We start from the raw sequence: 14,083 nt of genomic DNA, 5'->3' as shown, positions 1-14,083 counted from the left end.
AGAAATAAATAAACGGTAGCTTATCAAACCAGTCACTACAGCAATAATATACAAAAAGAAAAGATAGAGAATTTACATTGATGTTGTTCTCTACAATGTCCCGTAAAAAATAAATTGAAGTACGGCCGCGAGGTATCGCTAAACTTCTATAATATGAAAAAAGTGTATTGGCATCAACTCCATGTGTCAAATGACCCGATATTTGTTATCGTTGTTTAGAGCTGTTGACAGCCAGTCTTAATAATGATACCATCCAGGATTTTTTGGATTTTGGAGTAATTGCAAAGCCATTAATAGAAATCTCAAATGTATGTAAATAGTAGATTTTGACCGAAATATGTTTGTGGTTTATTTAATTGGTTAAGCAACCCATTAGCAACTACGGTACTCTTTCCTGCATACTTTGTTCTGATCTACTTTCTCTCTCTATGCCGAGCGTTCGCTAAGGTGAGGAATACAGTCTGTGGTAGGTTCTGTCCTCAGGCCGGGACATAGCAAAGTCTTTAAAAACGGTAGTTGTTATTGCCTGTTTAACGTTTAGCATTTGGTTAACGGTAACAACTGGTTCACCCATTGTCAGTATAATGTGACCGGACGGAATGCTTTGCTGGGTGTCTTCGGCACGGCATTTCAGTGAGATAGCTCTATAAAGTCGGCATCAGAACCGCACTATCAAAAGAAGCAAAAACACAACACATCACCCTGTCTCCGGCACGCATACACACATGCACGCATACACAACACACATGGAGGCACGTCCTTAAATGACCTTAGATGTCAATAGGACGTTAAATAAAATTAAACCAAACCAAACCTCTTAGGCACCCGACCTCATATGACATTGGCCGAGGACGTTAAAGCCCCAACAAACAAATAAATTGTGTTCGAATTGCCCCATTGTTATGTTAACTGTGTGGTATATATGTATAATGCAGGTGACTGCTAAGACCTATTGAATTCTTGTTTTAATTAATTGTTAATCATTTTTGATGGTGTTTCATTTTACGACAACCAATACATTTCTGAATCTTAACCCGAATAATGTTTTACTAATAAAAAGTGACAAAACTATATATATCATGATTAATATAAATAATAATCTTCATGTAATTATCAATTATATAACAGAGCCATGATTATTCGGTAAAAGCCAAATATCATTAGTTACATTATTGATTGAATAGGGAATGGTAAGTATGGTTATTGAAGAAAAATAAAAAAATCATCAACATTTTCTGTTCCTCATTGCACTCCCATGATATATCATTAAATGATTAACTTTCTATCATACATGGAACGCCGTGAAGATTATTTATAAGTGAAATAAACATATATGATGATTTCTATTTTATTTAGCGAAATCCAATACTATCAAAACCAAGCCAAGCCACCAGGCATATGGGTTTCCACTAACTCACCTCTTTTAGTAGCATGGCCTAAGTATGTCAACTCTTATCATTGTACATTGATCTATAATTGTAAGATATCAACTGGACTATTTGTAGGTTGTGCATTTCAACAATCTTCTCCACAACAACTTGGCGTTTCATTAAGGAAATCGAAATATGGTGAGTATTTTTATGGACAACTTTAAGTAATTTTATACGCTGTTTGTTTAACATTGGCGTTCTGTCGACCAACACAATGAGGTATGCCAGACAATAAATGACACAAGTGAAAGGTAGGCAAATACTTATAGAAATACTGAAGGAAAACATTTTAGAAAGAGTTCCTTTCTATGATCATAAATTCATAAATCTAAGCCAGGTCACTTCTTTCACAATTAGCACAATTGTTTGTTTGTCTTGTCACAATTCTCCCCTATATGTATTTTATGATCATAAAGTCATAAATTTGATAGAGGTCATTTATTTCACAATTAGTACAATTGTGTTTTTGTCTTGTCATACTATCTTTTCCCCTATATGTATTCATGTGTTTATTAGAGAGAAAAAATTAAAATATTTCAAATTTATATATTATCATATGTGCATTGGTCGTTCCTTTTAATATGCAAATACAAAAATATTGCATTCTACTACATCAAAGTACGATTAATGCAGTTAAGATTTCAAACATTTATATCACTTCCTTATCTTATAACCCAATGCTAGTTTGTACGAGTGTTGTTTAAAGGGGAGATAGACCACTGTAATCAATTTTAGATAATAACAGGTAATTACAATGTTTAATATTACGTAGTAGACAACATACATAGCATATCAGCAATAAGGCTTCCTTTCAAGCGAACATTAAAGATACAAGAAATATCAGTTTCGTCCTTAGCGAAAATAATTGTGTTGATGTACCATTTATATCTTATTTGGGTGATGGGTTAGCGATGGGGTTAACGCACGTGCCTTTCGACAGGAGGGTCGGGGTTTGATTTCTCTAACGGACGTGAATAAGTATTTGTTGTTACTGGCTCGACCTCGCTGGTTTTCTCTGGGTACAATCTGGGTTTCCATCTGCATTTCGCCTTTTGTTCGCTTTATCCGAGCAATCAAGAGTAATTAATATAAATAGGGAAAATTTGTTTCATAACTGCTATAAGGTCATTATTAAAGTTTATATATTTGTTATTATGATAAGAATATAATAAACCGCTTTATAACAACCTAGGTCGTCTCAAAGCGGTTCAAAGGTTATCATTCGTGGTTTTTGCAATCGGCCAATATCTTTTTCAACTACCTGGGGAGCATACAGCCGGTCCTGCCATTTAGACACTCACATCAAAAACCCCAGCACTGACCAACCACGTATTCATTTACAGTTACGTAGGCTGAAACAAGCGGAGAAAAGTATCCTGTTCAAGAATACACCACAGTATCATAAAAGGACACGAAAACGGGACCCTTCGGTCACGAGTCCGATGTCGTACCATTTAACTGTTCAGGGCAGAATTTGGAGTCAGTCTATTTATATATGTTATCAGTGGCCCGTAATAGACACACTTACATAATATACGCTATCAAAAGAACTTTGACCACCGGTCACCAGGTGTTGTTTATTTGTTTATTTGGGGTTTTCCGTTTTACCAACGGTTTCAAAGTAGATACATGCACCAATTTAAAAAAACAAACGAAAACTATATTAAATTATCATAACAGCATTACCTGGACAAACTCGGCAGTTACATTATTACCATGCTAGGACAAAATACTACCAGAACCTTTAAATCAATCACATATACAAAATATCACGCCTCCCGCATTTGTCTATACACTGCAAAGTACATATTTGGGTGATGACTGTTGTAATCATCCATTTCCCAACACGAGGACTACTTGTCTCACGCAATAGAAATGAAAATGGATGTATAAAGAGTAAATAACCATAATCTCAATATCGATAAAATGAGGGCAAACGAAATATTTATACTGAGATAATTGGAAACTTGCGAATGGAATAAAATTGTATTTACTCTTTTATTTTACAGTCTGTGATTTCAACCATTTGTGCGTTAATATTTCAAATTGGAGTAGGTGAGTATAAATTCAAACAATACATTCACTATGCAACAAGGCATGGGATGATACACAGTTTAGTACAAATTATGTTCAGAAGATGTTTAGAAAAAAGGTATATTTATTGAAAAAAGTAGGTTTACAGTATTATTTAGTATGCTAAACGACTTTTTGTCTTTTACCCAAGGCGTTTTTGTTTATTGCATTAATTTAATTTTAGTATATGGAAAGGGGCCGTTGTGTCTGGAGTGTCACAGCGAGGCTTTGCCGACATCATGTGATACAGTAGTACAATGTGGACCTCACGAGGTAAGGGAGTTCATAAATAGCCATTCCGTCATCACATAATGCCTCCGTCGCCGTTATTCCTTAACTTATGATATCAAACAGTATTTATATTTCAGAAATGTTTGCTCCGATCATTTGAAAACGAGCGAGGGATGCAGTTATACCAAAGCGGCTGTATGGATTCAATGGTAACTATTGTCAATTATAGTTTATATCGAAGGTTTGTGGTTTTTTAGGAGATTTTGATATGTTTGTTCAAAACCCAATTGCCCAAATCAACACTTTGTAAGAACTTGATGCAAATCTAAAAAAGAAGTTATTTCTTGGCCATTACAATGACTGCTTTGCTTTAATAGGAATATGAATAGCAACGGTCATTTAACGTATGTGTTGGAGGCGGAATGGTTTCTTGGTCTATCTACTATTTTGTGTACTGTGCTATCCTGTGAATGTACCCATGTGATATGTTTTTACGTATTAACCAATGTAATATGACCTACCAGCCCTCTAACTGGTTGTAAGTTTCAATTGTTTCAATTATGACGTCTTGCTTAGGACTAATAAATGAACTCAAAGACTTACATCCTGGAGTCAAAATGTCGGCTTTTGATATTTCAAGGTAGTTTTGTGAAAATTGTCGTTTTACACGATTAGATGCCACAAATCTTGATTTTGTGATTTCATATGAAATTTATGAAACTCGCCAGAGGCTTTTGAAATGAAAAATTATCAGACTCGTTTCATATATATCATAAGAAATGAAAACTCTTGTAAGATCCTATATGTATATGATTTTAGCACTGCGCCAACCTCCTTACCAATGGAACCGTTGTGCGACGGACAAGTAAGCGAGAAATTACCATGTGTCTTGAATGCTGTGAAGACAACTATTGCAATTCTGGCGGATGTAATTTACCAGGTAAGATGTTGGTTTCTAGAGAATTTTACATTTACTCCTCGGAATTGTATGCTTATGCCACCGTGAGTTAAGTTGGTAAAATATAATCAGTCTGTTCCTCTGTTGTCATGTGACCCCCATATTGTCCGCATACATAATTATCACTTTCTATCAGATTTCCTTCCAACCTTTTAGGCTAAGCCATCACCATTATACAGTCGTACATGTGTATTGGCATACTAATCCCACGACTTTCGATCAATGTCATTATGCCATTTTAATTTGTTGTCGTTAAGTAAGTATTATACAGTACCTGTACAATTTTACCATTACAATTCCATTACGGAACAAATGGAATGATACGAAATTCTTTGCTTACATTTAATATTTAATCATAACTTTTATGTATCTCGTCACGCGCTGTTCTTAATATACATGTTTATTTTGATATATTTAGAACCTATGTAAAAGTAAAATATACTGGATCTAGGTACGTGTTTTTTATTCAGGTTTTACAGCGATGCATGGATATGCTCCGGTTTGTTTTAAATGCCAAGACGTGAGAAGCCCCGAAGAATGCGACCACATCGGACGCTGTAACCAGGGTGAAGTAAGTTAACCAAACGAAATGTTACAGTGTTGTTTCACTTAATTTAATTTACTTAGCGCTTAATGAAAATGTGATAGACATACTTGGAAAATACATCGTGACCAATTAAATAAGATTTTCGAATCAGGGATACTAACTTTAAAGATTCCCGTCCCACTGCACTGTCTTTTATCTATTAACCTCTTCTTAACTTCTGTTTAGATATAACTGTAGCACGTTTGGGCTCGTACACTTCCATTGTCCAATTAGTTTCAGCGATAGTATAACAATCTAAAGTGTGTTTGGTTTATTTCGACTCGATTTTGTTTTCTTAAAAATCCCGAAAGGTAAACTTTTCTTTTCAAAAATTATTTATCAAAGCTCTCTTCGTGCCAGAAAAATAAGTTTCAAATGCATAGTTTGAATAGCCCTTTGCTAATTCAAAAGTGTTTGGTTTGGTTTAATTAACAGCTAATGTCATTTAAGACCGTGCCCCATGTGTGTTGCGTAAGCGGCTTTGCGTGTGTGTATGCAGGAAACAGTGTATGTTGGTGTGCTTGCCTCCTTGTGATAGTGCGGATCTGATGCCGACTTTATAGTACTATCTCACTGAAATACCATGCCGAAGGCACCCAGCACAGCATTCCGTCCGGTCACATTATTCTGACAGCGGGTGAACCAGTTGTTGCCATTCCCCTAAATGCTGAACTTTCAGTAGGGAATAAAAATACCATTTGTAAGGACTTTGGTATAATACCGTTGTCATATCACTAAATGTTGTGAAGACTAAACCTGAAATCATCCGATTATTAACGGTGGTGGAATATGGTGATTAGTTAATATTTTCCATTAGCGTTAAGAAGAACATTGGAGAAACTGTATGTATATGAGTATTTCTTATTTTCTGAATTTTTCTCTAGGCATGCTACATACATAACTCCTCCCCTGGACATTATCAGATGGGATGTAAGGCCACTCAGGTAATATCATTTACGTTATGAAGGTTGTTCCCATGGTAATCACACCTGGGACCAGTTGTGTATAACTTTAATATCTTAACAACAATTTCGAACGCGACCAGTTTACTTGAATAGAAATGTGTTTGTTTGATGGTGTGAATAAACAACATATACAACAAACACAAAATGTTAGTATTTTGTTTTTAATTCACATATTTTCCAATTGGCGTAAATGGCTGTTTCAGGTGATCAGGCATTTTAACAACCAGGCCCAAAAAACTGTTGCGGCGTTAAAAGTTCTTATCTGAAGAAGAACAATATACATTCTTATTTTTTTATTTTATTTTATGGGTGTTTTAACTAAACGCCCAGGTGAGTAAAATACCGGTCGAAGTGTTTACCTTTGAATTGCATCCACAGTTTTTCTGAAATATATTAACGATGGTTTGAGTAAATAACTTCCATGCGAATACAGGTTTGGGGTATTTAATTTCTATACAGTTTTAGCTTCAGTGAAAGCTCAATAATGATTTTTGTTTTTCTATAATTCCCTTGAAAAGCGACAACGTATCAACATATTATTATTTTCTCTACAATTATTTGATATTCGTTGCATATAACAAGTTATTACTTAGAATGGTTTTGATCATACTAAATTGTAAACAAGAATTTACGGAAGTTCATTCAACCAGTAAGCTGAGTCAAACATATTCAAAGTTGTCTTCCGTGATGATATCAACCGATCAGATTCTTGAAACTATGGCCTCCTGGCAAGAGCCAATTTTTATCACTGAGACTTTTTATCACTATTACGTGGACACATCAATAAAAAACACATTTAACCCAGTTGCATGGAACTTCATTACTTTGGTAATACTCAAGAATGTTTTTTTACGTTATTTAAAAAAGACTATTTGAATCTGTTTTCTACCTGACTCATTTTTTAAATGTCCACTGACAAAAGAAAATCTCCATAGAGTGTTTTAAAACAATTGAAAGTTTGATTACAATAAATGTAAAGTTTATCTTTATTTTCAAAACAAATATTGATCCTTGAAAAGTATATTCATGGGAAAGAATCACAATTAAAATCATATATATATAATTTACGTTAGGTGATATATTTATTAACACTAGATAGTGTAGCCGTTAATAATGAAGACAATGCTTTAAATTTAACGATAGTTTATCACACAAGGAACTAAAGGTATTCTGCCAGAATATCGTTTTCGGTTTTCGGTTGTAGCACACCCTATATTTTGTAAAAATTATCCAGGTCAGATTAAAATTTTACTCTTCTTTGACCGACTGATGTTATGTGCAATCTTATAATGTATTATGTATCATATCAATGTTTATTTAGTTATTAAGCAATTATTTCAATATTAAGAACTTATTTCTTTTAGCATTGTTTCGAGTGTTATATAATGTTTATGCGTGATTAATTTATTTCAGGAAATATATCATGACAAAACAACGTAATGTGATGCAAATGCCCCAATATCAATTTTAACTTGTTGCAATTAATCAGGGTTTGAAAACATAAAGACAAGTTTAAAAAAAATAAAAGACTGTTTGTCCAACAGAACTGCCAGCATCTGAATTCTAATAGTGGCTGCTCCACGTGTTGTTCCGGGGACTTCTGTAATAGACAGTGCACAACTTCGTCATCAGGTCATCACCAGAATCACGTGACTACTGTAGAACCAGCTCATTCTAGAACAACTCCAACTATAGGTAGGTTTTGAGTCTCGTCCTAAAAGATGGACTTTATTTAAATAGAATTTTGAATAATTTAACTGTAGTGTTAACTTATGTTCCAAATGAAGAAACCACATCGGAGCATCTGCCCCGATCGCAATATTTAGGATCTTTATATTTAATTCTTTTTTCCGGAAAATATTTTGTTTCCTAGTGCCTTAATGGGCAATGTGTAAGTGTTACCTTAGTGTTGAGCGTTTGTCAATGTGGGTTAGGCAATGGGTTCTGTTCCAAAACTGGGAAATACCAACGTCCTTTATAATGATAGGTGATGTTCCCTGCTTAACGTTCAACATTTTGAGAATTGTGAGTGCTACCTCACTGAAATACCATGTCGAAGGCACCTAACATAGCATTCCGCCCGGTGACATTATACTGACAACGGATGAAACAGTTGCTGCCATTATCCTAATTGCTGAACGTTAGGCAGAGAGAATAGCAACTATGATTTAAAGGACTTCGGTATGTCTCAGCACGGAGACGGATCCAATTGCCTTTCTCACATGGGCGAGGAAGTGAGGTATTGCCAAGCAATGCGATAGAAAACGGAAAAAGAAGAAATAGAGAAAGATAAAAATGAAAATCTGCAAAAAAACCAATAAAAATCATCGATTATGTTATGTTCACAATTACAATTTTAGGTACAACAATCCAACCATTATTACGATGTTTCGACTGTCCGGAGAGTACTGACCCTCTTTGTCATTTTCATCACATATGTCCACAGGATCATGTCAGTATCGCATATACCACATCATTTTCACAGTTATTTCAAATTTGAAACATACCAGACTTTGAATGACAAAAAAACACCTTGAAAACCAAAAGAAACCAAATGTCAAAAGAACAAACACAGTGCATACACTTTGGCATTCGTTCATTTTGTTCATGACTTCATAACAATTGCATATATTATACGATAAATACAACGAATGTGATACAAAGTCATTATAGACTGTTTTAACATCATACCTTTGATGACCATTGATATTATATATCGGGCTTTCAATTCACTGAACTGGCTTATCAACTTTTAATAAATATATATTTAAATCAGTTATCATGGGAAGTGATTATTTATATGAAGCATGTATTAACCCATTGTGTTTTTTGTTGTTGTGTTGTAGGTATGTTACAGTAGCACACAACGACAACAGAACAACAACCCTACTTACCTATTCCAATGCAAACACAAAACGGTAGTTTTTCTTTCGATATCGCTAGTATCAAGCATTCCAGCATTTTTTTGTAATTTGTAATAATATGGTGAAATGTTATGTAATATTTATATTAGAAGAAGACAAGACTAGTTAGATAACAAATCAATGAAACAGATACGGATTAGGTTATTAACTTCTTATGATTTTACCAAGACATTTGCAATTAATAAATACACCATATGCGTTTGAAGGTGAAAAATACTACAGTGTGATGTTAATAACATTGAGACAAAAATGCACGCATTGTATTAAAAAATAGATAAAATCACTTAAACAAGTACGTTTGTATTGCTCTTGAATTACCCTGTAAAATGTTTCAATATTAGACAAACGCAGACTTTTCTTCTATTTAGGAATGCCCTCTTGATTCACAATATACGGATTGGGTTGTCCTTGGGCGGCGTAGTGGGTTCGATAGTGGTGGATATTGTTGTTTCTCTGACGATTGCAATTATTTACCTCCCACCATCACACAGCTGCACACAACACCTATAAGTAAGTGGAGAAATCTAATCAATTATATATTATTATTGAGTTTCGTTTAGCATTTTGATAAACATTGGTTTTATTGTATTCTGTTTACGGGATAAAGAGGAAACCAAGAAAAACCTGCTGTATCCTACTGCATTTAATAATAATAACAATTATAATAAACTTTATTTTCTAACCTGTTAAGCAAAGCTTATCTTCCACAGGGTCCTCTTGTTAGTAAAATATCAGTTAGTGAAATTACAATTTCAACATTATACCAGACATAATTGTAGAACATCTTTTACATGGTTTGCCAGACATGTGTATATTGGTATATCTTAAAAAGAGAGCACATGTGACAGCTTATAAAGATCAGGGCTTGCACATTATTTTATTTTTAATTATGATAAGATATAGGTTATCCAAGCAGGCGGTCGGGGTTCGATCCCCGAAGTCGCCGTACGCATGGAATATTAAGAGAAAGTGTTTTTCTCCTGCCCACACAACTCCAACAATCCAGGTGGAGTATAACATGGTCTGGGGTGGGTCTTTCGGTATCTGTGCTGTAGCACTCAAGTGATGTGGCACTATAAACAGAACAAAATACATCTCAAGCACACACACTTGCATACACACATAGGGAGAAATTAGCCAGGTGGCATAGGATTAGTAGTTAGCGCCTGATAAGGCAGCTCCTGCGAATTCCTCAATATTGTATTGATTAATATATATGCTAATTGTATTGACTGTATACAATTGTATATCTATGTACTGTAAAGCACTTTAGAGTGGCTTATGTTAGCTAGATAGGGCGCTATATCAAATGTTGTATATTTATTTTATTTTATTTATAGGTAGTCATTAAAATAATGTTTAAAAAATGCTAAAAAAGAGTGGGAGGAAACAGGTTTATCACAGGAAACATAAAAACTGGTTTGCACTAAAACCCACATGATTAAAATAAAAGGAATCACATAGACTCCCTAAGGTTGCTACGGAAAGAGTGTTTAAAAGACGTTACATTGGTAGATGCCCTTATTTTATTAGTTAATTTGCTCCAAATTTGGCTGCCTGATACAACAACAAAAATTGCATAAAGTTTGGTACGATGTCTTGGTATCTGTAAAAGATGGTTTTGGCTTGATCTTGTACGTCTAGTATGAACATCAGACAATAATTCAAAAACATTGCACAGATATCCCGGAACAAGATGATTTACACATTTGTACACCATTGTACCTCTTCTAAGTAGATAAAAATCAGCTATTGGCAACCAGTTTAAAACAGAAAACATGTCAACAGATGAGAGCTTCTAGAATCAGCTTTGCTGCCTGCTTTTGGGCTTTAAACATATTTTGCATCAAATTTTGGGAACATCCACTCCAAACTGTTGAGCAATATAAAAAGTCCGGAAACATACATGCATCAACATATTTGATTCTCGTACTAGTGGGAAGGTACCTTTTAATTTTTCTCAAGAAACCTAAGCCGTTATTTATTTTCCCAAACATGTAGTGAACATGGTCTTCCCAACCTAAACATTGATCAACCTTTACACCAAGCAGTTTAGCAGACTGTACCTGGTCAAGCTCTGTGTTGTTTAAAGAGAGATCTAACACATAGTTATTTCTACTGTGCTTTTGTTTTGTAGATATAGCCATACAATTTGTTTAACAGAATATATGGAAGTTTTGTAAATGGCGACTAATTTGCCCCTAAAGAATGGGGAGTTTCTTCCATATATTCTGTTTAAGGGGATATCGAGAAAACCTTGTTCAGACCTGCTGTATTCCACTGCATGTTGTAAAAGAGCACGTATGTGGTCCCCCTGCATAATCGGAGTATTTCTTCTGTGTCTCCTACTAAGAGGATTTGAAAGAGATAAAAACTGATTTTCTGCCTAAATTGCAACTTTTTAAAATCTTTTTCGTTTCCTATCTCTTCTGTCTAATATAAGTTCTATTTACTTTCATTTTTCAGTAGTGTCTCACTAGGCCCCCGTCCTCACATGACACTGGTTGTAGCGATGACCTTTAATTACAAACAAACAAAAATAACAATGATTAACAACTGTATCCATATCATGAGTATAATGAATCATACTTCTATATTAAGCTGATCTTAGCTTACACATGTGTACTACGATCAATAGTTGTATTCCAACTAAATTTTTGACAAGCCATCGCATATCAAACATCTAAATAATTAATATTACAGCCAGCAGTATGCCCACAATAACATACCAAACATCTAAATAATTAATATTACAGCCAGCAGTATGCCCACAATAACAGATGTCGGACCACTACTAAAGAATGCGACATATGGGGTAAATGTTGGATTACACTGCGCTGCCACCGGGTCTCCGAAGCCTGTTATTCACTGGGACGTACCGGTAAACACATTTTTAGCACAAACAGTTTTTTAACATCATTAAAGAGCGTGTTTTGTCCTTATTTACTGATAAATCTTTTTCTATGTTAATAAAAATAATAAAGATTTAAGGAAGATTATTAACCTGTGCTTGCATAACCTCTTGGTAGAATGTGCCACACAATCGCAACGGAGAAAGTAATGTTTACTTCTTAATTTGGTGTATTTACTGGATAGTCTCGGAGAAACACAATTTGTAAATCCGTAAACACAAGTAATATTGTGTCTAATCCTAGCAATTAAGATAATGATCTTACTCTTTAGAAATATTAATGTAGATCTGACTAAGAGGCTGCATATTGTTAATTACATGTAAGCAAATATTGTTTATTACATGTAAGCACATATTGTTAATTACATGTAAGCAAATATTGTTAATTACATGTAAGCAAATATTGTTATCATTACAAGCATTGCAAAAGTAATGACCGCCTATCAAAACAAGAACATAAAAAGGATCGTCTTTGTTTCACCTCCAATATAATTATGATCATGATAATATGTTACGCTAACAATAATATTTGAATAACCTTAACAGGATTAGCCCTTTGTCCTTAATGTAACGAACATGTATATTGCTGTAAATATATATCGAAAGTGCCAGTTTAAGGCAGATTTAAGAAAAAAAAAAAAGTTTTGTCTGATAGATAACAATATTCTGTTCATTCTGTAAAATAAATTTGCAAAATATTGTTGAATATCTACGTACAGTGCTCAATAAAATTTGAAGTTAAAACAATATGTGTTATAATAATATCTTACTGTTTTGCTGTGTACTTGAGTATGCATTTATTTCAAATTTTACTATTGATTTTTATTTGTGGATTAAGTTGTGTAAGTGTACCTGCTTTTCGTTGCCAGGCCTGATATGACTTTACCCTTGCTGGCAAACTAATTTACTGACAATTAGAATCGAGAATCGAAACATTATACTGTTATCGTTTTGCCATTACAGTTACCACTTCCTTCACCTGTAAACTATGTGAGGCCTGCTACGGGAGACTTAATTATCTGGCAGGTGACAAGAGAGAATGCGGGTTACTACACATGTGTCGCTACAAATGAAAATGGAATTGACTCACAGACAGTAAAGTTGACGGTAGCATGACAACGCTGATTGACAGTGATAAAAACTCAAAACTAAACATGTAAATTAGAGAAGGTCCACACTATAATAAAATATGACTCCCTATCAATTTCTTACCGCGTTTTTTTTAATTATTTTTCCCCTGAAAGTGATATATAAGTTTTAATCTATAAGTCTCTATGTTAAGTTCCGAGATTCAATATTGCCGCTGTAACCTATATGAGAAAAATATTGATATTTCATATAACGTTTCTGAAACACCATGTTTTAGTAAAATGAACAATACATGTCTTCAGCCTTCATTTTATGAATTCCTGGGCATCAAAAATGCGCATTTCTATTTATGGAGCTCATTTAAGTCTGTCAGATTCACCTGGAATTTGAAGCAAGTCAAGTGCCCAAAAGGAAACACTTGATCATATAAGTTGAATTTCTTGAAACTGTTTGGGAGTGATGCATATAGAATATATTTCGTATCAAGCAACCGTCTGACATATCTGCTCCAGACAATTAAAGTTAAAACTGAAATCCTAAAAGTGAGACTTTGTTCATACATTTTGTCTTAGTAATACAAATACAATATAGTTTTTTTCAAACGAACATATTTCAAAGATTATTTTTTTAATTTAATATGGCTCGGCGGCTTCTGAACAGCTGATACTCTAAACTAAGTTGATTTAGAAGGGTAGGAATACAGTTTCGTTTCAAGCATCATTTGTAGCGTAACGGGCCTCAGTTAATTTTCACTTTTAAATCATTAGTATTTGCTATTTACTGGTTTCATGTTGTCATTCATTTGATATGGTTTAAAACAGACCAAATTAACCTGAAATATAAAGTGAAACGAAATACAAATAAGCAAAAAATGTAAAGACCAGAAAAATTGCTCTAGAAGTCTAATCGTTTTCTG

At 34.1% G+C, this 14,083-nt stretch overlaps 1 protein-coding gene across 2 annotated transcripts; it reads left to right on the top strand.

The window, feature by feature from the left end:
* Window positions 1-1,484: 1,484 nt before the first annotated feature.
* LOC110459631 (WAP, Kazal, immunoglobulin, Kunitz and NTR domain-containing protein 1-like) lies at window positions 1,485-13,286 on the top strand. Of its 2 annotated transcripts, XM_021511975.1 has the most exons (13): window positions 1,485-1,568; window positions 3,440-3,485; window positions 3,688-3,776; window positions 3,872-3,943; window positions 4,554-4,674; window positions 5,163-5,263; window positions 6,163-6,222; window positions 7,788-7,938; window positions 8,604-8,695; window positions 9,090-9,161; window positions 9,536-9,677; window positions 11,924-12,048; window positions 13,042-13,286. In XM_021511975.1, the coding sequence occupies exons 1-13, from the start codon at window positions 1,566-1,568 to the stop codon at window positions 13,192-13,194; spliced, it is 1,227 nt and encodes a 408-aa protein (XP_021367650.1). In that variant the 5' UTR covers window positions 1,485-1,565; the 3' UTR covers window positions 13,195-13,286. The 2 variants fall into 2 exon arrangements, with proteins under 2 accessions (XP_021367650.1, XP_021367651.1); XM_021511976.1 differs by lacking the exon at window positions 3,688-3,776 and having other exon boundaries at window positions 1,533-1,568.
* Window positions 13,287-14,083: the final 797 nt, after the last annotated feature.

Source organism: Mizuhopecten yessoensis, unplaced genomic scaffold (genome assembly GCF_002113885.1).
Source record: "Mizuhopecten yessoensis strain PY_sf001 unplaced genomic scaffold, ASM211388v2 scaffold10157, whole genome shotgun sequence".
In the NCBI taxonomy this organism is placed as follows: domain Eukaryota; kingdom Metazoa; phylum Mollusca; class Bivalvia; order Pectinida; family Pectinidae; genus Mizuhopecten; species Mizuhopecten yessoensis.
The sequence above is the reverse complement of the archived record's forward strand: the minus strand, read 5'-3'. Positions and strand labels throughout refer to the sequence as shown.